The sequence below is a fragment of the Bombina bombina genome, chromosome 9 (assembly GCF_027579735.1).
Source record: "Bombina bombina isolate aBomBom1 chromosome 9, aBomBom1.pri, whole genome shotgun sequence".
In the NCBI taxonomy this organism is placed as follows: domain Eukaryota; kingdom Metazoa; phylum Chordata; class Amphibia; order Anura; family Bombinatoridae; genus Bombina; species Bombina bombina.
The window spans coordinates 139,983,914-140,008,464 of NC_069507.1; the positions used below are offsets into that span (position 1 = coordinate 139,983,914).

The following is a 24,551-nucleotide window of genomic DNA, read 5'->3' on the forward strand; positions in this document are numbered from 1 at the left end:
ACCTTTCAAGAGCATCAAGTAGTTCATATGTGGACAATGCCAGTAATAGATCTAATGTCTTCAGGTATCAATTGGCAGCTATAAGTTCTTTTAAAAGGTTCTATATTTGAAAGCGGAGACGCAAGTGTCTGTCATATATGGTCTATATCTTTCCTACATCCCTCCTGATCTTCAAGGTTTTGAGATCGATAATGGAACACAATATTTTTTGTTGGCTTATATTGCATAACCAATGCATGATGATTTTCTGCATGGACTTAATACAAGTTTATTAAAGGTACAACCCTCCATTAGCTATCCCCCTTTTTTTTAAGCATTAATCTGAACCAAATCATCATTTAGACTTGCTTTGCTTAGTCTTTAAACTTTTGTTGGATTGTTACTTGAGTCATAGATTTGTTTTAGTTCAGTTTTTCAGTATAGATTGGTTATACTATATATATATATATATATATATATATATATATATATATATATATATATATATATATATATATATATGTATGTATGTGGATAATTCACCACTTATCAGGCGATTGTGAAACAATCTAACTACTTTTTCGAGACTTCTGAATTCTACTAATTTAGATATGATTGTGCTGACTTATACACTAATTAACCGATCAGGAGCGTTGAGACCTGTGGCAGCCTTTAAGAGGACAGGCTCTCAGCACCCAACAATTGAACCCCCCCCCCCGTTAGAAAGTAAATTGTGTAAGAGCTTCTTATATGCTGTACTTCTTTAAACTATGGCAGCTACTGTTTGTTTCCTGGATGACTTCTGCACCCTGCTCAGCGTCTCCCAAGCTTTCTTTAAGATGTCTGCTTTTATCCCTCTTTTGCTGATGCCCCCTCTGGAGCCTCAGAGCTGGCAATGAAATATTGTAGCATGTCTGGAAACACTCTGGAGCCTTAGCAAATGATACTTACCTTTTCAGAATGCCGTCAGGACCTGAAGTTAGACCATCTGACCTTACTAGAGTTGGCAGGTGGCTTAGTGATGAGTGCTCTCGCTAAGGTAGAAATACAGTCAGGTTGTGAGGAGGATGTTGCGTTGGTCCTGGTCTCTGAGGGGCAACTTTACCCTGGTGGTGGTAACTCCTTCTTTGCAACCCAGAAATTTGCTTAAGAGGAAAGCAAATGTGAACCATTAGATTCATCCATGGAAGTAGCATCTCCTCAGCGTTTTCATAGTCTTCACCCATTAATTTGATGGTCAGTCTTACCTGATATACTGGGCTCTAGTGGCAATTCATTCTTGAGAGCCGGCCCGGTCAAGAAAACTGGTCTGGGAAGAGTGGGGTGGGCTGAGGTGGTCAGTTTCAGATCCCTTTATGACTACAGTTTTACCCATCTTCTGATGGCTAATTCCAGCAGGATAATGCACCATGCCACAAACCTCAAATCATCTCAAACTGGTTTCTTAAACATGACAATTAGTTCACTGTACTCCATTGGCCTCCTCAGTCACCAGATCTCAATCCAATAGAGCACCTTTGGGATGTGGTGGAATGGGAGATTCGCATCAGGGATGTGCAACCGAGAAATCTGCAGCAACTGCGTGATGCTATCATGTCAATATGGGCCTAAATCTCTGAGGAATGTTTCCAACACCTTGTTGAATCTATGCCACAAATAATTAAGGCAGTTCTGAAGGCACTACTAGCAAGGTGTACCTAATTAAGTGGTTGGTGAGTGTTTATAAACCTTATGAGGACCTTCAGGTCTGATGAACGTTTCTGCCACAGGTTTTGTAGGAACCCTCATGAGTTTAGTAAATTGCATGCTGTGAGTATGCCATGTTTGAGATTCCAATGTCTGACAGTGAGCTAGTGTGCTAATTGTCCTTCTATAAATAGCCCTATGTGTATGTGATAAGACAAATTTACCTTCAGGAGTTGCAAGTTGTTTGTTTACTCTTATGTGATTCATTCATTGCTTTTTTTTTCTTTCTTGTCTTCTAATCTTAATGCCACAGGTAACTAATTTCCATATAGAAGTGAGATCCTTATTGCTTAGAACGTATTATATGGTTACTATAAATTAAAATTTCTTATAAACATATATGGCTGGGTATTCACTGAGTTGCTAACTGTTGATACCGGGGCAGCCCATTGTCTGTATAATTTGATAATTATAGAAACATAGATATTGACGGCAGATAAGAGCCATAGGCCCAGCAAGTCTGCCCGACCTTACCTAACAGTATAAACTTATCTAGTTCGTAGGATAGCCTTATGCTTGTCCCATGCATTTTTGAAGTCCGCCACAGTGTTTGTTGCTACTACCTCTTGAGGAAGTTTATTCCATAAATCAATCACTCTTTCTGTAAAGAAGTGCTTCCTCAAATTACTCCTGAATCTACTACCCTTTAGCTTGAGCTCATGACCCCTTGTTCTTGAATTTTCCATTTTATGTAAAATACCCACAGCCTCAGTTTTACTAAACCCTTTAATGTACTTGAAAGTTGCTATCATATCACCTCTTTCCCTTCTCTCCTCTAAGCTATACATATTTAGGTAATTGAGCCTATCCTGGTAAGTTTTATTTTTTAGACCATGTACCATTTTGGTAGCCCTCCTTTGCACAGATTCAAGTTTGTTAATATCCTTCTGAAAATATGGCCTCCAGAACTGCACACAATACTCGAGATGAGGCCTAACTAATGATCTATAAAGTGGCATAAGAACCTTACTATTTCTGCTGCAAATACCTCTACCAATACATCCAAGCATTCTGCTAGCCTTACTCGCTGCATTACTACATTGTTTACATATAGCTATTATGTAAACATTATTTTTTTTAAGTTTGCATTGTCTATCATATACAATAAGCACAATGTACATGCACTCCTTAATATGCAGTTCTGGGGACCTGAGTTTGTTCTCTGGGGTGATCTTTTTAAGTAAGGCACTACATTGTTTTTGGTTTTTGTTCATGTTGTTGTGTGTTTTTTTTTTGTTGTGTGTATTTTTATTTTTATATATATATATATATATATATATATATATATATATATATATATATATATATATATATATATATATATATATATATATATATATAATGCTATTTTAAGATCTAGGCTACCGAGTATAGAACCTACTATATGATAGACTTTGCTGAGTATCCATAAGTGATTACATACAAGTTTTTAATTATAACAACATCTTTAATAAAGGCTAATCTTCTAAACACATGCCCTGTTTTGTAGCATTTATAATGTATGACTATGAAATTTTAATTATTTTTGCCTACTTGCTCCTATATTGTAAATATTTGACCTTATAAACCAAGGCATTTTTGTCAACCAAAGATTTTTGCTTGCCCTCTTATATTTAAGTGTTTTGGTCCAAGAGAGACTTCAAGGGTGGTTACCTTAATTTTTGCACAATAGATTAAAATAAGAAAAAAGGCTAAAAGTGAGCAGTTTATAGCACTTTAAATTGACTTATCTAACAGTGATGTAATATGTTTATTCTGTTTCACTTTTATTTTTCTGTATACATATTGGCCATGAAGTTTTATGTATATTGTACTTCCCTCTTTTACTCAATTTGATTTTAAAGAAATGCAATGCCATGAATAAAAAAAACACAAGTACATTTGTATCCGTTTATTTGTATCTGCATCAAAAGGTGTAATGGATACTTCATCCTACATCATTGATCATTTACATGTACTAACCCAAGTGTTTGCTATTCGCTGTTCTGTCAGAAAACAGGTTAATTATTTATAGATATATTTATATCAAAATTCAGTATGTAATTAATTTTATCGCACCTAATTCAAAACTCTTTTTAAAGATGTTAAACAATATCTGTTGTGTAATAGGTGCAATTGTATGAAGATTTTGCAAAGTCTCGTGCCAAAACTGATATTGATGAAACTGTATCTACATCTTCCATGGCTGAGGAAAATGAAAAGCCGAAGCTGAAAGCTACAGGTCATGTCTTCCAGGTAATGTGTTTGCAGGATTAACCATTGCAGTATTCTCTAGTTATTTGGAACATTATGGATTAGAATACAAATCTGATTATGAATTGTCTTAACCCCTTAATGACTACAGCACTTTTCCATTTTCTGTCCATTTGGGACCAAGGCTATTTTTAAATTTTTGCGGTGTTTGTGTTTAGCTGTAATATGTACCCACACATATTATATACCGTTGTTCTCGCCATTAAATTTACTAAAGATACCATTCATTTCATCAGATCTTAAAATTTACTATAAATTTTTTTTATAAAATATGAGGAAAAAATGAAAAAAAAAAACCTTTTTCTAACTTTGACCCCCAAAACATCTACAACCACCAAAAAACACCCATGCTAAATAGTTTCTAAATTTTGTCCTGAGTTTAGAAATACCCAATGTTTACATGTTCTTTGCTTTTTTTTTGCAAGTTATAGGGCAATAAATACAAGTAGCACTTTGCTATTTCCAAACCACTTTTTTTCAAAATCAGCGATAGTTACATTGGGTCACTGATATCTTTCAGGAATCCCTAAATGTCCCTTGACATGTGTATATATTTTTTTTTAGAAGACATGCCAAAGTATTGATCTAGGCCCATTTTGGTATATTTCATGCCACTATTTCACCGCCAAATGCGATCAAATTAAAAAAAAATTGTTCCCTTTTTCACAAATTTTTTCACAAACTTTAGGTTTCTCACTGAAATTATTTACAAACAACTTGTGCAATTATGGCATACATGGTTGTAAATGCTTCTCTGTGATCCCCTTTGTTCATAAATAGCAGACATATATGGCTTTGCTTTTTGGTAATTAGGCCGCTAAATGCCACTGCACACCACACGGGTATTATGCCCAGCAGTGAAGGGGTCAATTAGGGAGCATGTAGGGAGCTTCTAGGGTTAATTTTAGCTTTAGTGTAGTAGACAACCCCATGTATTGATCTAGGCCCATTTGATATAGTTAATGCCACCATTTCACCGCCAAATGCGATCAAATTAAAAAAAAAAAAAAAAAAAATTTCACAATTTTAGGTTTCTCACTGAAATAATTTACAAACATCTTGTGCAATTATGGCACAAATGGTTGTAAATGCTTCTCTGGGATCCCCTTTGTTCAGAAATAGCAGAGATATAGGGCTTTGGCGTTGCTTTTTGGTAATTAGAAGGCTGCTGTCTGCCAGTGCCCAGTTTGCAAAAAAATGTTTTTTATTTTTTTCTTCTGGTTTTTTTTTCAGTAGTGTAGCCCCCCCCCCCCCCCAACAGACTAATCCCCTGACTGATCCTTTTTTTTTTTTTTAAATAAATGTATTCCCTCCCTTTTTCCCACTTTTGACTAAGTTTTTCTGTAGTGTAGCGGTTCACACCTGCTCCCCCCTCCATGCACGTGCGCGCATCCGTGCACGCCCCCAGCAACCCAACCCACTCTCCCGCCCCCCTCCACATCACAAGGCCCATTGATTGCTGCCACCCGCCTCCCACACCGGCTCCCACCCACCGATACCGGCCCTCACCCACCGATACCGGCCCTCTCTGCATCGGATGGCCAAGGACTGTTATTGCAGAATGCTTCGATATTGAGGCATCACTGCAATAACCGGAAAGCGGTTGGAAGCGATCAGGATGCTGGGGCCTAGCTGAACATATTTGGCAAGAAACGTGTGTGTAGGAACCAATTGCCACCTAGATCCCAGTAGTGCATTGCTGCTGAGGCTATCTAGATATGCTTTCCAACCAAGTATACAAAGAGAATAAAGTAAATTGAAGTGTCTAAAATTGCATTAATTTTAGACACCTACTTGAATTTTGTGGTCCTTTTTTGATATCGTACAAACTTAGTGTATTTTTTTTTTTTTTTTCCTTTAGGCTTTGCAGTATTTGCGCAAACTATGCAACCATCCAGCATTGGTTCTAACAACTCAGCATCCAGAATACAAGAAAATAATTGAGCAACTTAATATACACAATTCCTCCCTTCGGGATATTCAACATGCTCCCAAACTCTCTGCATTAAAACAGGTGAATGAGTTTTTTGGGGTGTTTTTCGTCATCCTCCTGCTTAATATTTTTGCTTAATTTATCTTTGTTTGACTCCCAACAGGCAGATCTCTAGATAAGGGAATTGTGAGTACTACTTTTCTGCAGAAATAACAAAATGTTTGCTTACCTGATAAATTCTTTTCTTTCCTGGCATGGGGAGTCCACAAATCCATTCAATTACTAGTGGGAATTCAACTCCTGGCCACCAGGAGGAGGCAAAGAACACCACAGCAAAGCCGTTAAGTATCACTCCCACTTCCCATAAACCCCCAGTCATTCAGCCCAAGGAATATGGAAAGAGAAGAGGACACAAGGGTATAAAGGTGTCTGAGGTTTAAAATTGACAAAAGCCGTCTTAAAATTAAATTAAGGGGGTCTTGGACTCTTCATGCCAGGAAAGAAAAGAATTTATCAGGTAAGCATGAATTTTTTCTTTCCAATGGCATGGAGAGTTCACAAATCCATTCAATTACTAGTGGGAACCAATACCCAAGCTAGATGACACAGAATCTAAGGGAGGGGAGAACAAGACAGGCATACCTAAACAGAAGTCCTCACTGCTTTAAGAACTTTCCTCTCAAAAGAAGCCTCAGCCGAGGCAAAAACATTGAATTTGTAGAATTTGGAAAAAATGGCCGCATTGCAAATCTGTTCCACAAAAGCGTCATTTTTAAAGGCCCAAGAAGAGGAGACAGCCCTAGTGGAATGCGCCATAATTCTCTCAGGAGGCTGTTGTCCAGCTGTCTCATAAGCCAATTGAATAACACTTCTCAACCAAAAAGAAAGAGTAGAAGAAGTGGCCTTCTGGCACTTACGTTTACCAGAGATCACAACAAAAAGGGCAGTAGATTGTTGAAAGTCTCTAGTTGCCTGCAGATAGAACTTCAGAACACGCACAACATCCAGGTTATGCAACAGACGTTCCTTCTGAGAAGGATTAGGACAAAATGAAGGAAAAACTATTTCCTGATTGATATTTTGGTCCGACACCACCTTTGGAAGAAATCCCAACTTAGTACGAAGGACCGCCTTATCCGCATGAAAAATAAGGTAAGGGGGATCACACTGCAGAGCCGAAAGCTCTGAAACTCGATGAGCAGAAGAAACAGAAATTTCCAAGATAATTTAATATCAATAGAGTGCATAGGCTCAAACTGAGCCTGCTGCAGAACCCTAACAAGATGATTAAGGCTCCATGGAGGAGCAATGGGCTTAAATGGGCCTTATGGTAAATCTTGTGAGTTACCGGCTTACAAGCCTGAAGCATGGTATTGATAACCTTTTCTGAAAAACCTTGTCTAGACAAGACTAGGCGTTCAATCTCCAAGCAGTCCGCTTCAGAGAATCTAGGTTTGGATGTAGGAAAGGACCCTGAAGTAGAAGGTCCTTCTGCAGAGGCAATTTCCACGGGGGAAAGGACGACATCTTCACCAGGTCCGAAAACCAAATTCTGCAAGGCCAAGCTGGAGCGATTAGAATCACTGAAGCCTGCTCCTATTTGATACCGGCTATCACCTGAGTTAGGAGGGAAAACGGAGGAAACCGGTAAATTAGACTCAGGTCCCATGGAACTGGCAGAGCGTCCACCAGAGCTGCTTGCAGATCCCTTGATCTTGATCCATATTTTGGAAGCTTGGCGTTTAGCCGAGACGCCATCAGATCCAGAATATTTCCGGATGGAGGCCCCACTCCCCTGGATGAAAAGTCTGCTTGCTCAGATAATCCGCCTTTCAGTTGTCCACCCCTGGGATGTGGATGACAGAAATGAGGCAATTGTGAGACTCTGCCCACTGAAGAATGCAAGTCACTTCCTTCATAGCTAAGGAGCTCAGTGTTCCTCCCTGGTGGTTGATATACGCCATCGAAGTAATGTTGTCCGATTTGGAATCTGATAAACCGGACCAAACTCAATTAAGGCCTTGCTATCAGAGCATTGAAGATGGCTCTCAACTCTAGAATATTTATAGGGAGGGCAGTTTCCTTCTGAGTCCAAAGTCCCTGAGCTCTTAAGGAACCCCAAACTGCTCCCCAGACTGAAAGGCTGGCATCCGTGGTCACAATCTTCCAAGATGGTCTCAGGAAGCATGTTCCCTGGGACAGATAGTCCTGGGAGATCCACCAGGACAGAGTCTCGTCTGGTTGTCTAGGACTATCCTCTGAGAGAGGTCCGAGTGGTTTCCGTTCCATTGTCTGAGCATGCATAACTGTAGAGGTCTCATATGGAAACAAGTAAAAGAATAATGTCCATGGAAGCCACAGTTAGACCAATTACTTCCATACACAGAGCCACTGATGGACGGCCAGAGGACTGAAGTGAAAGACAAGCAGCAAGAAGCTTGGATTTTCTGACCTCCATCAAGAAAATCTTCTTGGAGATAGTCTTTGACCGTACCTAGAAAACATACTCTGGTATTTGGCACCAAATAACTCTTTTTCCAGATTCTCCTTACTCCTTTGAGAGTGGAGAATCGACAATAGAGAATCCGTATGGGATCTCGCTAAATGAAGATGGTACCTGAACCAAGATATCATCCAGGTACGGAGCCAACGCAATTTCATAAGATCTGACCACTGCCAGAAGAGCCCCTAGAACAGGGGTGCCCACACTTTTTTTGTGTTGGGATCTACTTTTCAAATGACCAACTCAACAAGATCTACCCACTAAAAATGGGCCGGCTCCTAAGCTTACATTCCTGCTTTTTCAAATAAAGATACCAAGAGAATGATACATTGATAATAGGAGTAAATTAGAAAGTTGTTTAAAATTGCATGTTCTATATCTGAATCATGAGAAATATAAAATGTGTGCTTTCATATCCCTTTAAGGTTGCATAATTTAGCAGTTTGTGCAAAAGCATAAAGATATAACAGATTAAACAACAAAAGTAGCACTGACTTTAATTTGGGTTAAAAGGAGCAACCCCTTGTACCATGTTACAAAACACTGCATTCAAATTACTGCCACTGACCCCCTTTACTTTGCGCCACAGGCTCGGCCTGATATAACCCAGTGGGGCTTACACAAATACATTTTAATAGCGCGCCATGCAGACCATTTCTTACCAGATCAACACGTTCATTGATTAGACTTGTTTCTTTAGTATAGCACAGCAGCCTCCACCTTTTACTTTTTCTATCTATTGACGCTTACCCACCTAACTATACTATTCTGCCATATCCATTGGGAGAATACTCGCTGAACCATGCTTTTGATAGGCCAATTGTGTTGACGTTCAAAAATCATTTACATTAATTGGTTGAAATCGATGTACCTCAATATCCAATCCTGTAGCACTTTTCGTGCCGACCATCAGACTGTTTAATTACCTGCCCCTTCACAAACTGCGATAAAATGATATCCCTAGCAACCATACTCTACTCACACCCCAGTCTTGAGATTGCGTAACTTGACAGCATGATTTTGATCACATCGGGCCCCGATCTACCAACAGCGTCTTTGGGATCTACCGGTAGATCCCAATTTACCTGTTGGGTACCCCTGCCTTAGAACCTTCGTAAATATTTGAGGGGAAGTGGCAAGGCCAAAAGGAAGGGCTACAAATTAGAAGTGTTTGTCCAAAAAGGCAAACCGCAGGTATTGGAAATGTTCCTTGTGAATAGGAACATGAAGTTAACCCGTCCTTCAGGCGGATGGTAGTCATGAACTGACCCTCCTGAACCAAAGGGAGAATAAAACAGTCTCCATTTTGAAGGACGGAACCTTGAGAAATTTGTTGAGACACTTGAGGTCTAAAATGGGTTGAAAAGTTCCCTCTTTCTTGGGAATCACGAATATGTTGGAATAGAATCCTCGACCCTGTTCCGAGAGAGGAACTGGCACAATAACTCCCAGAGAAATGAGATCCTTTACACACTTTAAGAAAGCCTCTCTCTCTACCTGGTTTGCAGATAATCTTTACAGGAGAAATCTACCCCTGGGAGGACAAGATTTAAATCCTATCCTGTAACCCTGGGAGACTACATCCACTGCCCAAGGATCTGGGAAATCACAAATCCAAGCTTACAGAAAGAAGGAAAGCCTGCCCCCTACCTGATCCATGACTGGATCGGGGCGGACCCTTCATGCTGATTTAGACTCTGAGGAAGGCTTCTTAGATTGCTTACTCTTATTCCAGGGCTGGCTAGATCTCCATGAGGACTTGGCTTGCTCAGGTTTGGGAGAAAAGGGGGATTTCTGTCCTTTGAATTTGCGAAAGGCACAAAAATTAGGGTTCTGGCGACCCTTGGGTCTACCCTTCTTATCCTGAGGTAGAAAGGCTCCCTTTCCACAAGTAACCATGGAAATTATTTCAGCCAGGCCAGTACCAAATAAAGTCTTGCCCTTTAAAGGGCAGAGACAGAAGATTAGACTTGGATGTCATATCAGCAGACAAGACTTTAGCCACAGGGCCCTGCGAGAAAGAACAGCAAAGCTAGAAATATTTGCCCCCAAACAAACTTACCTGCATGCTGGCATCGCAAATAAAAGTATTAGACAGCTTTAAAGCCTTGATCCTATCCTGGATCTCTTCTATTGTAGTTTCCTCCGAAATCAGGTCAGACAAGGAGTCGCACCAATAAGAGGCCGCACCAGCAACTGTAGGAACAGGTTGCCAATGTAAACCCTGGTGTAGGAACATTTTCCTTGAGTAACCTTCCAGTTTCCTATACATAGGGTCCTTAAAGGAGGAACTATCCTCTAAAGGAATAGTGGTTCTCTTGGCTAAAGTAGATATAGCGGCCTCTACATTAAGAACAGTCAGCAACAGGAAACCTCTTTTTAAAAATAGATGGGGATATTCCTTTTCCCATTCCTGAGATATGTCAGACATGCGATCTGGAACAGGAAATACTTCCACAGATTTGGGTTTGACATCAAATACTCTGTTGAGCTTATTAGCCTTTTTAGGAGTTTCTACGACTGAAGTTTCAAAATCCTCCAAAGTAGCTAGAACCTCCTTCAAAAGCAAACGGAGGTGTTCAAGCTTATATCTAAAATGTTTAGAAAATAGGGGATATAAGATGAACAAAGCAAAATCCCATAGGGGGCGCTTCCCTACTCAAATACCTATAACCAGAATAATAATGATGCCTGAGGAAACGGCGTAACTGCTGAGAAACGTGTTACATATCTGGGGATACAGACTGTGCATACCCACCAGCTTTTAACACTGTATTGTTTGAATTTTATATGGTTTTAGTAAATCAGTTTGTTTTTTTAACTACAACAGTGTTTACAAGACTTAATTGCCAGGTGCACATATGTGTTGTGCCTACTGTTTGGTTCATCACTGTTTGAGCTGTCCCTGGACTATGTGCAGCTGTCAGGAGGAGGTGAGCTGACACACCTATATACTGCCAGCCTGCATCTACTAGCACATAAGGGTGCTCTGTGGAAATTCGTCTGGGATTTATCTGGACCTTTATATCGTATAGTGCTGAGAGGATCCTGTCAAACGCCTAAGCACAGTCTACTGGGCGACTGAAAGGTCCCAGCTTCTCTTTACCGCACCTGGAGGTGCGCTATGTCTTGTAAGTGCAATCACTAAGTGTTATTTTATTGCCTATCCCCACTGTACTAGGCTATGGTAGCTATTTTTTATCGCTGACAGGTATAAATCCCTTGCCTGCTATTTGATCGAGTGCGTGTATGCTGGCACACAGTGAGCTGGGCCACTGATATTGATCCAGTCTGTTCCATCTGCACCATTGGGTGCTTCTCTTTTTTGAGTACCATCTTGTACCATACTGAATAACCCTTTATACAGACGTTACTAGGCCATATTGGCACCTCTGTGTTCTTTCTTCTTTTTTCTTTTTTCTTCCTCCTTTTTTCTTCTTTTTTATATCTAAAATGTACCTCCTCTGAGTCTGCTGTACTAGCAACAGCAGAATCGGAGATCTCACCCTCAGAAGCTACAGGGAGTGATCCCCTGCAGATAACTAAGATAGACTGACTAAAGCAGCCTTGGCAGAATCAGAACTACTTGTTTTAGAAATGTTCTTAGATTTTCTCTTTTACCAGCAATAGGTAAGGCACTCAGGGCTGCAGAGACTGCAGAAGTTAGTTGCAAATCAAAATCTCCTGGTAAATATACATCCCCAGAAGCTGACTGAGTGGGACCGCAGGGCACTGCTTGTGAAACTGCCAAAGATGTGGACATCTGGAGAGAAAGTTGAGGCATGTCATGGACAACATTATCCTAAAACAGACGGCTCTGATAGGGTATCTTTTTTTATATTTTTCCATCTTAATGGGAGGAGAGTCCACTGCTTCATTTATTAATTGTGGGAAATAAGAACCTGGCCACCAGGAGGAGGCAAAGACACCCCAGCCAAAGGCTTAAATACCTCTCCCACTCCCCTCATCCCCCAGTCATTCTTTGCCTTTTGTCACAGGATGTTGGCAGAGAAGTGTCGGAGTAGTCTCTTATGGAGGGTAGCCCTCTTCGAAACAGGACTGGAGTTTTAATTAATCCTGTCAGCCTCTCAGTGAGAGCATGGATGAAAGTTAGAGTCCGGGGATGCAGGGAGTGTCGTCTCTGCAAAACCATTCCGACTCATGTTAACAGCTCCTTGGCAATCAGCGTTGACTAGTTTCGCTGCCTGCCTTTATTCACTCAAGTCCATGTCAGGATCGATGCTACTAATCTGTCACAATTGAAGGGCCGTTTTCCTGTTCCACGGCATAGATTCTGGTAAGATCGTTTCATTTATACACATACAATGCAAGAAGACAGGGTCACAGTGTGTCTACTTTTATCTGTATAGAATCAAGGGTTAATATCCCTAGAAAGGGGATTATTGAACAGGGGGGATTTATGCATAATATGTTAATTATGTTAATGCTACGTCATGTGTGAGATGAGGCTCTAGCAATGTGTGAACAGTCAGGTGAAGATCGGCGCGGCCTGTTTTGGGCGCGCTTTCTCTATAGTGCAGGGGCGATCCTGCATGGCTTTCCATGTGACCGGGTGTGGCCTCTTCAACTTCCTCTTTCCTGATCGGCATATGCAGGAGACGTAACGGTTTCTCCGTGGTCCGGGTCATAGGAGGTGGTGAGTGCAAGATAGCAGCTACTAACATTCAAGTAATATACACAGCTATTTAACTACACTTTATTCTAATACAATTCTAATTTAAAACATCAGAAATTGTATATATTATTTGTGTCAATAACCAAACTGAGTTATAACTCTATATTTGCACAGATAAAACAATTTAGCATCAAGGATATGTGTTTAACAATACATAGACTATGGTTATGAGCTAAAATACAAACTGCTCTTTAAATTTATTTACTACAGCAATTTTTTTATACATTACCAAGATGAACACCAATCGATATCCAGTATTTCTTAATAGGAACAATCTCACCTCAGAATAGAAAAATTGTGGATATCCGCATATGGAGTATAAGAGTAGCTGTGTGCTTTAATAATAACTACAGTAGTTATTCCTTCAGGATTAGCCAGCAGCCGCCTTTAGCAGCCTCTATGCTTGGGGTTAAATCATCTGATCTCACCCATCCCCTTTTTTGATCCTTACCTATCATTGGTGAGGATTGGAAACGCCCAAACGGAAGCTTGTCTCGGTTTGGCCCTTTGCAACTGAACATGGATTGGTTCATCTGGGAATGTATTTTGTCAGGAAGGTGCATCCCTGCAACAACCAATTGTCTCTTTGCTGTAATACCTGCATCGCAACACCGGATTCTGTCCATCGGGGGCAGCATGACGACAACACAGCAATACGTTTCACCATCCAACATTTTTAACAATTCAATATTTCTATGAAGTGGTTATTCATTAGACCATAACTTCCTGCATCTATCACTCCCAATATTAATTATAGATGGGGCAGCATCATATAATTTTTCTGATTATTTTAGTATGAAACATCATGTGTCTTTAACATTGTTATATTAAAGTAATTTATATTGCTAACTATTCAAGATTGATAGCATTTAAAATCCTGATATTGCATTCATGTAAATACAGCATGTTTCACATTTCTAACAAATTCTGCATACATGAATCTTGTCTATGGTCCATCTGAAATAAAAATAAGTGTTCAAAAGACCCCTACTCACTCACAATGGATAGCCGAAGTTAATCATATCCTAACCCTCGAAAAGCAACACTACCACTACATGGGCAAACACGAGTATTTTGCAGATATTCTCTTTATCTGGGAGCAGGGCCTTACCCTTCTAGAATAACTGGGTCAAATTCTGTAGTCGAGACATGATAAATTGCTCAGGTTTGCCTTCTCCCCTTTTTTTATCTCTCTTTTCTTTTCTTTTTTTTCTTCCCCTTTTGTCTCTCCCCCTCTGGTTCTTCTCTTCCCCTCCTCTCCTCTCTTTTTGTATAAGTAATTCATGATAGTTACTAGGCGATATATTAGGGAACTAGGTACTAATTTAAAACTTAAAATATTTGGGATCAACCAAAGTATTCATTTGACTGTTAATGTTGGTTATTATTTCTGTTATCAGTCATGAATATTATGATGTAATGCCCTGTTTTTGAAACCCAATAAAAAAAAAAGTGTTATTAATCTCTCGTTTATACGCAAGGCAGCGGCCGACTGACCCGGACGCACATCGTAAGTTCTGGGACTCTCTTGAATTGCCACAACTCACAAATGACCAAAGAGACACTCTGAATGCTCCCATGACCATCGAGGAGATTAAGTTTACCATCAAGTCCCTGTCACTGGGAAAAGCACCAGGCCCAGATTGCCTCCCTGCTGAGTTCTACAGACTTCTATCGCCACAGATAGCCCCTACTCTTTGCAAAGTTTATAATGCACTATTCCTTGGAGATGCGATGACCTCCAGATCCTTTGTTTCGGCCCATATTACCCTGATTCCCAAACCTGGGAAAGACCAAACCTTGCCGCAGTCATACCGTCTTATATCCCTTTTAAATGCCGACTACAAAATTCTTATGAAAATTGTTGCTAATAGGCTGAAAAAAATACTCCCCTTTTTGGTGCACCCGGATCAGGCCGGATTTGTGTTTGGAAGATCCTCGGTGGTTAATACAGGTATACCTCACTTTACAGCACTTCACTTTACAGCGCTTTGCTAATACAGCGCTTTGTGGAGCTGAAGTTCAGCCTCCAAGGATTTTGAAACAGTGCTGTAATCATTGTGAGATTGCAAGAAAAGTAATTGGCACCATTTTATTATGCTTAGTTCATTCTGTTTACATCATTACAGTGCAATCTGTGTCTCAGTGCTATAGTCTGGCAAATTGTACTACAGTAATTGGCACTATTTTACAGGTACAGTATTTATTGAATACTAATTGAATACTGTGCTGTGCTACTGTTAAACTAAACATAGCACTATTGCACCCCTAATACATGTTAGTTCAAACATGTTTTCAAGTCTTTAAACACAGGCAAGTGAAAAGAAAGCTAAAACTACCTTGTTTCACTTTAAGGCGGTTTTCACTTTACAGCGGGGCTCTGGTCCCTAACCCGCTGTATGAGCGGGGTATACCTGTATACGGAAAGTCCTACATGCTGTCACCCAGTACTGGTCACAACCGCGAGAAATGCAGCTCAAACCCGAGCAGGAGGCCTTCCTGCTATCCCTGGATGCAGAGAAGGCCTTTGACAGAGTGGAGTGGCCACAGCGTTTTCATACCCTCGAACAATTTCGTTTTGAAGGGCCATTTGTGGATCTCCTGGGTAACTTATACTCATCCCCCTCTGCAAGCATCCTGGTTAATGGTCTCCTATCCCCATCTTTCGCACTCCAGAGAGGCACCCGTCAAGGCTGCCCTCTATCCCCCCTACTATTTGATTTAGCACTAGAACCCCTGGCCCTCCGGTTAAAGCAAATTTACCCGGGAATGTCGTTTAGCAGCCGGACTGTCCATATGGCATTGTATGCGGATGACATGATGTTGTTTGTTGTCAACCCCACATTGCACATCCCTAAAATTATAGAGACATTGACCAGCTTTGGAGACTTCTCGGGTTACAGGATTAACATGCACAAATCCAAAATATTATGGCTTACGGAACATGGGCACAGGGATTTCCACTTTCCCTTTGTGGTGCAGCCCTGTGCCCTAACCTATCTGGGAATCGAGATTCACCGAAACCCACATAAAATCTATGAACTTAACATCATGAAGCAGTGTAGCCAGTTGCGGTCACAGTTGAAGGCGTGGGCCAATCTCCCTCTGGGTTTATCGGGACGAAATAACTTGGTAAAGATGACTATCTTGCCCAGGCTGCTATACCCGTTAATGTTGCCCTTCCTCCTCACTAAATCAGATCTGTCTCTTACTAATAAAGCAATACAGATGTTCAACTGGAAGGGTAAAAAGACACGCATTGCCACCAACAAATTGCAACAGCCATATCTAATGGGAGGTCTTGCACTTCCGAGTCTAAGTTTTTATAACTGGGCAGCTTTGATAAGATTTGCCCTGGATTATATAAACACGCTTATCGCTAGAGACACAAGCTTCTGGGAACTCTCCCCTTGGGCAATTGCTCACACGGCCTTTAAGTTGGGACACTTCTCCCTGTCCCCAATTTATCAAAAACTGCTCAACCATGCCTCTGACCATATCCTGACCAATATGCTAGTTAAGTTACAGGGTTACGACCTGATTGGGATTACCTTGGAAGACATTACAGATAGCCTAATCAAAACCAAAAGGGCCAGCTTGGCCATACCCCACAGAGAGATGCAAATCAGACTGCTTCATGGCGACTATATCACACCAGCTCGTCTCACACACTGGAATTCCACATACCCAAATAAATGCATCAAATGTTGTATGCACAAGCCTACGCTTAGTCATTACTTTTATTATTGCCCATACATTAAGAGATTTTGGTGTCAGTTGGGGTATTGGGTTAGGATAACGTTCCAGCTTGATATTGTCTTTGAACCTAGCAACATCTTTCTATTTAAATGGGGGGGACAGAGAAGTAACGTACACCCTTTATTGACCCTTTGTACGCTACTAGCCCGTCAGTGTATCCTTGCCCTCTGGATCTCTACCAAAGCACCATCAATGGCGCAATTCAAACATAGATTGCTCAAACAGCTATTTATTGAGCAACTAGACACTAATTTGACACCAGCCGGAGACTTAAACTATTCCTCAATAAGTGGCAACATTACATACATACATACGCTTACACAGGCATTGCAGCAGCAGGTACTGGGCCCTTTTTTACAACATGAGATAATGCTAGAGGCTGCTTTTAGAGATGATTGGGCTGTTCCGAGCAATGAACCTTTTAACACTTTGCAGGGTATTGATTGGGAGGAGATACTAATAGAGAAATGAGTGTATAATCATTAGAGGAACACGACTCGCGCTCTTCTGTGCTTTGACCATCGGGGGGGGGGGGGGTTTATGAAGTCACCTCTGGTGGCGGAGTTCCCGGACATTTGACCCCTTGATATGTCATCCTAACTCATGGAATTGAGCTGTGACATACTCTTGTATGTTATTATTATTTACTGTTGTTGTTAATTGTATTATTGTTTAGTATTGGGTTATGTCTTTTGTTCTAGGTTAAAATAGGTCTATCAAACAGAAAATGTGGAAAAGTTTGGAGTATATTGGGTAATTGCATGGACTTGATTACTCAGCTATATGCTATACTTGCTTGGAACTTTCAGCATTTAGAAATTCCTTCTCAACAACCTACTCTGGACATTTGGTATTGTGTATCTACCTATGGAAATGTAATAAGAAATGCACTGCTGAAAACAATGTTATATCTATACTATTTGTCCATGTATTACCTAATAATAAAAAGAATTTAAAAAAAAAAGGAGTGGGAGAAACTGGGCTTGTCCTTTTCTCCCTCTACCTCTTTTAAAAAGCTGTTCCCCGTTCCGGACTCTCAGCTTAAGCTATGGGGGGCCATTCCTAAGGTGGATGGAGCTATCTCCACGCTCGCTAAGTGTATGACTATTCCCCTTGAGGATAGTTCGTTCTCAGCAATCCACATTCCGGGTGTGGACAACTGGCAAGCGAACTTTCTCAGCAGACAGTTGTTTCATCCGGGGGTCTCTCCATCCCAAGGTATTTGCGGAGATCTGCAACAGATGGGGGATGCCGTAAATAGACCTCATGGCGTCCAGACTCAACTTCAAGCTACCCAGATACGGATCATGGTCCAGGGACCCACAGGCAGAGCTGATAGATGCCTTAGCGGTGCCTTGGGAGTTCAACCTGATTTACAGTTTTCCACCGTTGCCACTTCTTCCTCGAGTGGTGGCCCGCATCAAACAGGAGCAAGCTTCGACCATTCTGATTGCTCCGTTGTGGGGATGTCATCGTCTCCTCCATGGAGGTTACCCTGGAGCAGAGATCTGCTGGTTCAGGGTCCCTTTCTACACCAAAATCTTGATTCTCTAAGGCTGACTGCATGGAGATTAAACGCCTAGTCTTGGCTAAGAGAGGTTTTTCTGAGAGAGTAATTGATACTCTCATCGAATCTATCATAAGGTGTGGATGACCTACTTATCCTGGCGTTGTCGGTGCTGTTACACATGAAGCTAGCGGAGCTTCCTGATATTCAGTCCTTTGTTCAGGCTCTATCTAGGATCAGACCTGTCTTTAGAAATTCTGCTCCGTTGCAGAGGGCTCCGTTTGAGCGTATGCATGCGCTTGACATTAAGAATCTTTCCTGGAAGGTTCTATTTCTTCTGGCTATTGCATCGGCTCACAGGGTCTCTGATTTAGCGGCCTTGCTATCTGAGCCACCTTACCTGGTTTTTAACGCTGATAAGGCTGTGCTTCGCACTGGGTTGGGATTTCTTCCCAAGGTGGTGTCAGATCGGAACATCAATCAGGAGATAGTAGTTCCTTCCTTGTGTCCTAACCCTTCGTCTAAGGATAGGTTACTGCATAACTTGGATGTGGTTCGTGCCTTAAAGTTTTAACTTCAGGCCACAAAATATTTCAGACAGACTTTGTCCTTATTTGTGGTGTATTCAGGGAAGTGTAGGGGGCAGAAGGTCTCTTCCACTTCTGTCTTTTTGGTTGAGAAGCATTATCCGTTTGGCCTATGAGACAGCGGGGCATAAGCCTCCTCAGAGGATTACGGCTCACTCACCTAGAGCTGTTGCCTCTTCTTGGGCCTTTAAGAATGAGGCCTCTGTGGAGCAGATTTGTAAGCGGCTACTTGGTGGTCCTTACATACTTTTACAAAGTTTTACAAATCTGATGTTTTTGCTTTGGTGAAAGCTGTGTTTGGGAAAGAGGTTCTGCAGGCTGTGGTGCCCTCAGTATAGGGTCCGCCTCCTTTTTACCCTCCCGTTTTTTGTTCATTCAGTGTCCTCTAGAGCTTGGGTATTTGTTCCCACAAGTAATGAATGAAGCAGTGGACTCTCCTCCCATTAAGATGGAAAACATAAATTATGCTTACCTGATCATTTTAATTTTCATCTGTGGGAGAAGAGTCCACTGCGTTTGCTCCGGTGAGCGGACCTAAATTTAATATTATTCTTCTAGCACCATTTATACCCTGATATTTCTCCTACTGTTCCTTGTTCCCTTGGCAGAATGACTGGGGGATGAGGGGAGTGGGGTAGGTATTTAAGCCTTTGGCTGGGGTGTGTCTGCCGCCTCCTGGTGGCTAGGTTCTTATTTCCCACGAGTAATGAATGAAGCAGTGGACTCTCCTCCCACAGGTGGAAATTAAATTATCAAGTAAGCATAATTTGTTATTTACACAAGTGGAAAAGAACTGGACAGGAGGTATTATCTGTGCATCCATTTTTCAAAAGGCATGGAAACAATTTTGTCAGTATCCATATTGGTAATAATGCTATAATAGAAATATTGGTTTTCAAGAAAAATATAAGGGCTATGAGGATATCTAAGTCACTATTAATCTCTGTACTAAAAATAAAAAAAAGGAAGAGATTTAGTATAAATTATAAAATATGCAGGAACTGCTAAAAACCCCAGCCTTGCTGAGGTGACTCACCAACCGGCGCCACAGAAAAGAAACTGGATACAGAAAAAAATAATCTGCAATAACGATTGACAAGATTGCTCAAAATCTCACAGATCCGCTGAGAGAGAGACCCTTAGAAGCTCGAACACACTCCTAGTAACTCCGCTCTCCAAGCCGACTGAGATGTGAAAGTCACTTAGTGGAGCGCTAGAAAGCGCACGAGTAATGCTGCGATTCTAGACAAAGGAAATATAAAAATATTTGTTCCGTAGGGCTTTATACCTAAAAGTATGAAGTTCCACCAAACCGTTGTAACCTATTAGGCCATTTCATGAGCCCAAGTAGAGTATATCCCCTCAGAGCCAGCCTCACAATAAAGAGAATATTAACCCCTTATGATCCTCACCATGCATTATACTGCCCTGTCACTGCTGGCCATATAAGTATTTCCAAATTAACAAAATAGCAAATCCTATGAGATCCACTGAGGACATTAACCCCCAAAAGGGGTGTTCTTTGCCTCCTCCTGGTGGCCAGAAGTTGAGTTCCCACTAGTAATTGAATGGATTTGTGGACTCTCCGTGCCATTGGAAAGAAATATAATTTTATAGATGTGATACCACTAGAGAAATGGTAGTTTGAGGTTGACTAGGAGAGCAGGAGTTGTATACAAGGAAGAGGGAGACTGAGAGGGTGAACAAGGTCTGACATGTGAAGGATGGGGAGCTAAGGGGGAATAAGCAGGGCTGTGTTTAAAGAAGGGGTGAGAGGATGAAGGAGCAAGATGTGTAAGATTGCGATGTCTTAGAGTAGAACAAGACACTGAAGAGGATGCTTCGTAAGATGGTGAGGAGGATAGTGGATATCAGGGAGCTGGAAGAGAGGTTGAGGAGACAGCTGTGTTTGATGAGAGACGGCTAAAAGGATAAAAAGAAGCTGGTGTGTGAGGCTTAGTGGGATTGAGAGGGGGAGCAGGGCAGGAGAGAGAGGTTGCTGAGAAGATGATTTAGAGAGAGTGAGAGGTAAAGAAACGTGTGTGAGAATGAGGAGGTGGTTGCATGTGAGAGAAAGTGGGAATGAAAAATTGACCAGGGGTTTAAATAAGGGAGACTGTAGGGTTCTGTCACTGTTGCCATGTCTGTCATCAGTGATGTCCTTGCTGTTATTCAACACTTCCAATGTTGTGTGGACGTTTTGTTAGGAATTTCCTTTTAAATGTTTGATAGAAAACAATATAAAAATAAAGATTTATATGTATATTCATGATCGCTATGTAACAAACTGAAATAAGCTGAATTGTTTACAATCTACTTTATATGGCTGCCTTCTGATTATTTTTTTTAGCTGCTGTTAGACTGTGGTTTGGGAAATGGTGGCACGGCTGAGAGTGGCACTGAAGCAGTGGTAGCCCAGCATAGAGTACTGATCTTCTGTCAATTAAAAAGCATGCTTGATATTGTTGAACTTGATCTTCTCAAACCTCACTTGCCCTCGGTCACATACTTAAGGCTGGATGGCAGCATACCTGCTGGACAAAGACATTCCATTGTTTCACGGTGAGAATATTTTATTTGCATATTTATAAATGTCTTTAACATGCTGTTCATTCTTTAAAGTATGTTCTTTCTGAGGACTGACGCTTGTTAAGTTTAATTATATTATGAGTGTTGTATGTTGAATGCACCTGCTTTGATATGATAGGGATGGGCAGTCACAATAAGAATCCAAAATGTCACAATTTGTTGTTGAATTCAATGTTTATTAGCCATTGTATAGTGTCATCTTAGTTAAAGGGACAGAAAAACCCCAAATTTTCTTTTATGATTTGAATAGAACATACGATTTTAAACAACTTTCCAGGTTACTTTTATTATAAGATTTCCTTCATTCTCTTGTTATCCTTTGCTAAAGGAGCAGCATTGCACTACTGGCAGCTAGCTGAACACATCTAGTTAGCCAATCACAAGGCACCAATCAGCAGCTAGCTCCCACTAGTGTAGGATATGTGCATTTTCTTTTTCAACAAAGGAAACCAAGAGAATGAAGCACATTTGAAAAGAGAAGTGAATTTAAAAGTCTTATAATTACATGCTCTATCTCAATCATGCAAGTTTAATTTTGACTTTTCTATCCCTTTAATATTTAACACAAATAAAATACTGTTAAGCAATACTTATGGTTATGAAGTATTATCATAAATCATTTTATTTTAAGTCTCCTTTTTTTGGTTATAGATTTAATAATGACCCTTCCATAGATGTACTTCTGCTTACCACCCATGTAGGTGGTTTGGGTCTCAACTTAACAGGGGCTGACACAGTAGTTTTTGTGGAACATGACTGGAATCCAATGAGAGACCTTCAAGCCATGGATCGAGCTCACCGTATTGGTCAGGTATGCAACTTAGTTCTGGTTTATATATATATATATATATATATACTGTATATAGTGTGTGTGTGTGTGTATATATATATATATATATATATATATATATATATTCTATTGTTTGTTTTTTTCCCATCGGTTTCAACTGCACCAAGGGTAATACCCAAAGAGGTTAATATTTTATGTTAAATTTTAAGCAAGTTGTACATTTATTTGTCCTAATTTCAAACATACATCCAACTCAATGTGGAATATGCTAAGGAGGAGAAATAAAACGGGTTCTATTCATTTTTTGAAAGAGAAAAAAAAGACTTTTAAACTCAAAGGGGGGGTGGTCTACTTGAGCGAAAACTATTATAATCTTCAGTTGATTTATGCAGAAAAGCCGTCATGGTCTTCATTGTATAAGTTTTAATTTGTTAAATGTGTCTAAATCCTCACAAGCAGTATTTTTATTAAGAAAATACTTCCTTTAGAATTGCATTTTTTTTCTCACTTCATCCATTCCTTCTTGGAATTCAATTCTAGTGAGGTCTGAAGAGTAAAGGAATCTTTCTGAAAGACTGAGACAAATAATTTTATCTAATCAATATCTCTGTATTGAAACTGCAGATAAAAGAATACGGGAATACTTTTATGACTTTTTTTTTATTATTCTAGCATATAGTTTTCCCCAAAGAGTCTCTGCTGAGGCAATTCATTTGTATTCATGTAGTCCCTAGTTAATTTAAACATTTTACTGAATCTCTTGAAAAGAGGTTACATATAATGGTAGAGGAATAGCCTAATGATTACAAGTGGCCCTAAAAACTACCCACCAGTAAGATAAGCAATGTTGATTCAATTATAAATATGTATTTTATATAACAATCGACTATTAATTGATTTGTGGCTCTTTTAATAAACCTGTATTTCTTACAGAAACGCGTGGTTAATGTTTATCGACTAATAACAAGAGGAACCTTAGAGGAGAAGATAATGGGATTGCAAAAATTTAAAATGAGCATTGCAAACACTGTAATCAGCCAAGAAAATGCCAGCCTACAGAGTATGGGAACAGATCAACTATTAGACTTATTTACCCTTGATAAGGTAAGGCTCAGATAGTAATGTTCAGAAGCAAAATTCAGATTTATTTGAACAAGAAAAATATGATGACTGTTATTGATACCTTTTTTATATTTAAGAATGTATAGTTTTTATGTTGACATACATAAAGCAACCATTGGTTACAGTAAGCCCCTATTCAGTGTCCTTTTATTAATGGGCCACAGTAGTTGAAAAATGACATGCTCTAAATTGGTTAGGTAATGTAATTTTAAGACTATTGACCCGACACTACTGTGTATAACCCATGCAAAAGGGTTAATTGCATAGTAGAAGAGTGGAAACCTCTGTTTATCCCATCAGCAGCGCTGGTTGCATATCTGAATCATGCAATTAGCACTGCTGACTAGATTAGCGCCACGTTCTGCTCAGCACCAGTGGTCCCATGTGACACTTTTACTGTGTGTTTAACTCATTTGTAGGGGTTAAACACACAGTAGTGTTGAGTCGATTAGTCTTAAAATTCTAACCAATTAGAACATGTCATTTTTTTAATATTATGGCCCTTGAAAAGGACAGTAATCAGTATACACCCATTTTCATATAAATGCATGTAATAGACACTACTACAAAGAAAAATATGCAAAGATACTTATATAAAAATCCAGTATAAAACCAATAAAAACTTAGAAGCTCCCAGTTTAGCTCTGTTGAAAAGGTTAGCTAGAACACCAACTTAAAGTGGTTCTATATTTAAAAAAAAAAAAAAAAAAAAACCTCTCCCCCCCCTTTCCTCTGCATAAGAAAAGACTATTTACCCAAACAGGAGCAAGCTTAGGTAGGTAGACTACAGTCTATTTCTAAAACTTTGGGGCTTGGCTAGGCGTCTGAAAAAAAACAAACTGTATAGGCTATATAAATGGATCATCTACAAAACATTTATGCAAATGATAGCACTGATAACACCTCCTCTTGTTCATTTTCTCTGAATCTAAACAGACAAAATATAAAATAAAATGTGTTCTAAATCTTTTTTATAGTGCATATAGATATATATCTAAAAAGTAAAATTGCTTTTATTTTGTGGTTTTTGGGTTAAAAGGACACAAAACTCCACTTTTTGTCTTTCATGATTCAGAGAGCACGTGCA

At 40.0% G+C, this 24,551-nt stretch overlaps 1 protein-coding gene across 1 annotated transcript in view; it reads left to right on the forward strand.

Moving 5' to 3' along the window:
• BTAF1 (B-TFIID TATA-box binding protein associated factor 1) overlaps positions 1-24,551 on the forward strand; it is a gene marked incomplete in the record, with an annotated part of 442,652 nt that overhangs the window by 416,134 nt on the left and 1,967 nt on the right. The window contains 5 exon segments of the mRNA XM_053692938.1: positions 3,835-3,960; positions 5,840-5,992; positions 21,314-21,525; positions 22,204-22,363; positions 23,276-23,446. Of these exon segments, the coding sequence (XP_053548913.1) occupies positions 3,835-3,960; positions 5,840-5,992; positions 21,314-21,525; positions 22,204-22,363; positions 23,276-23,446 (822 nt within the window).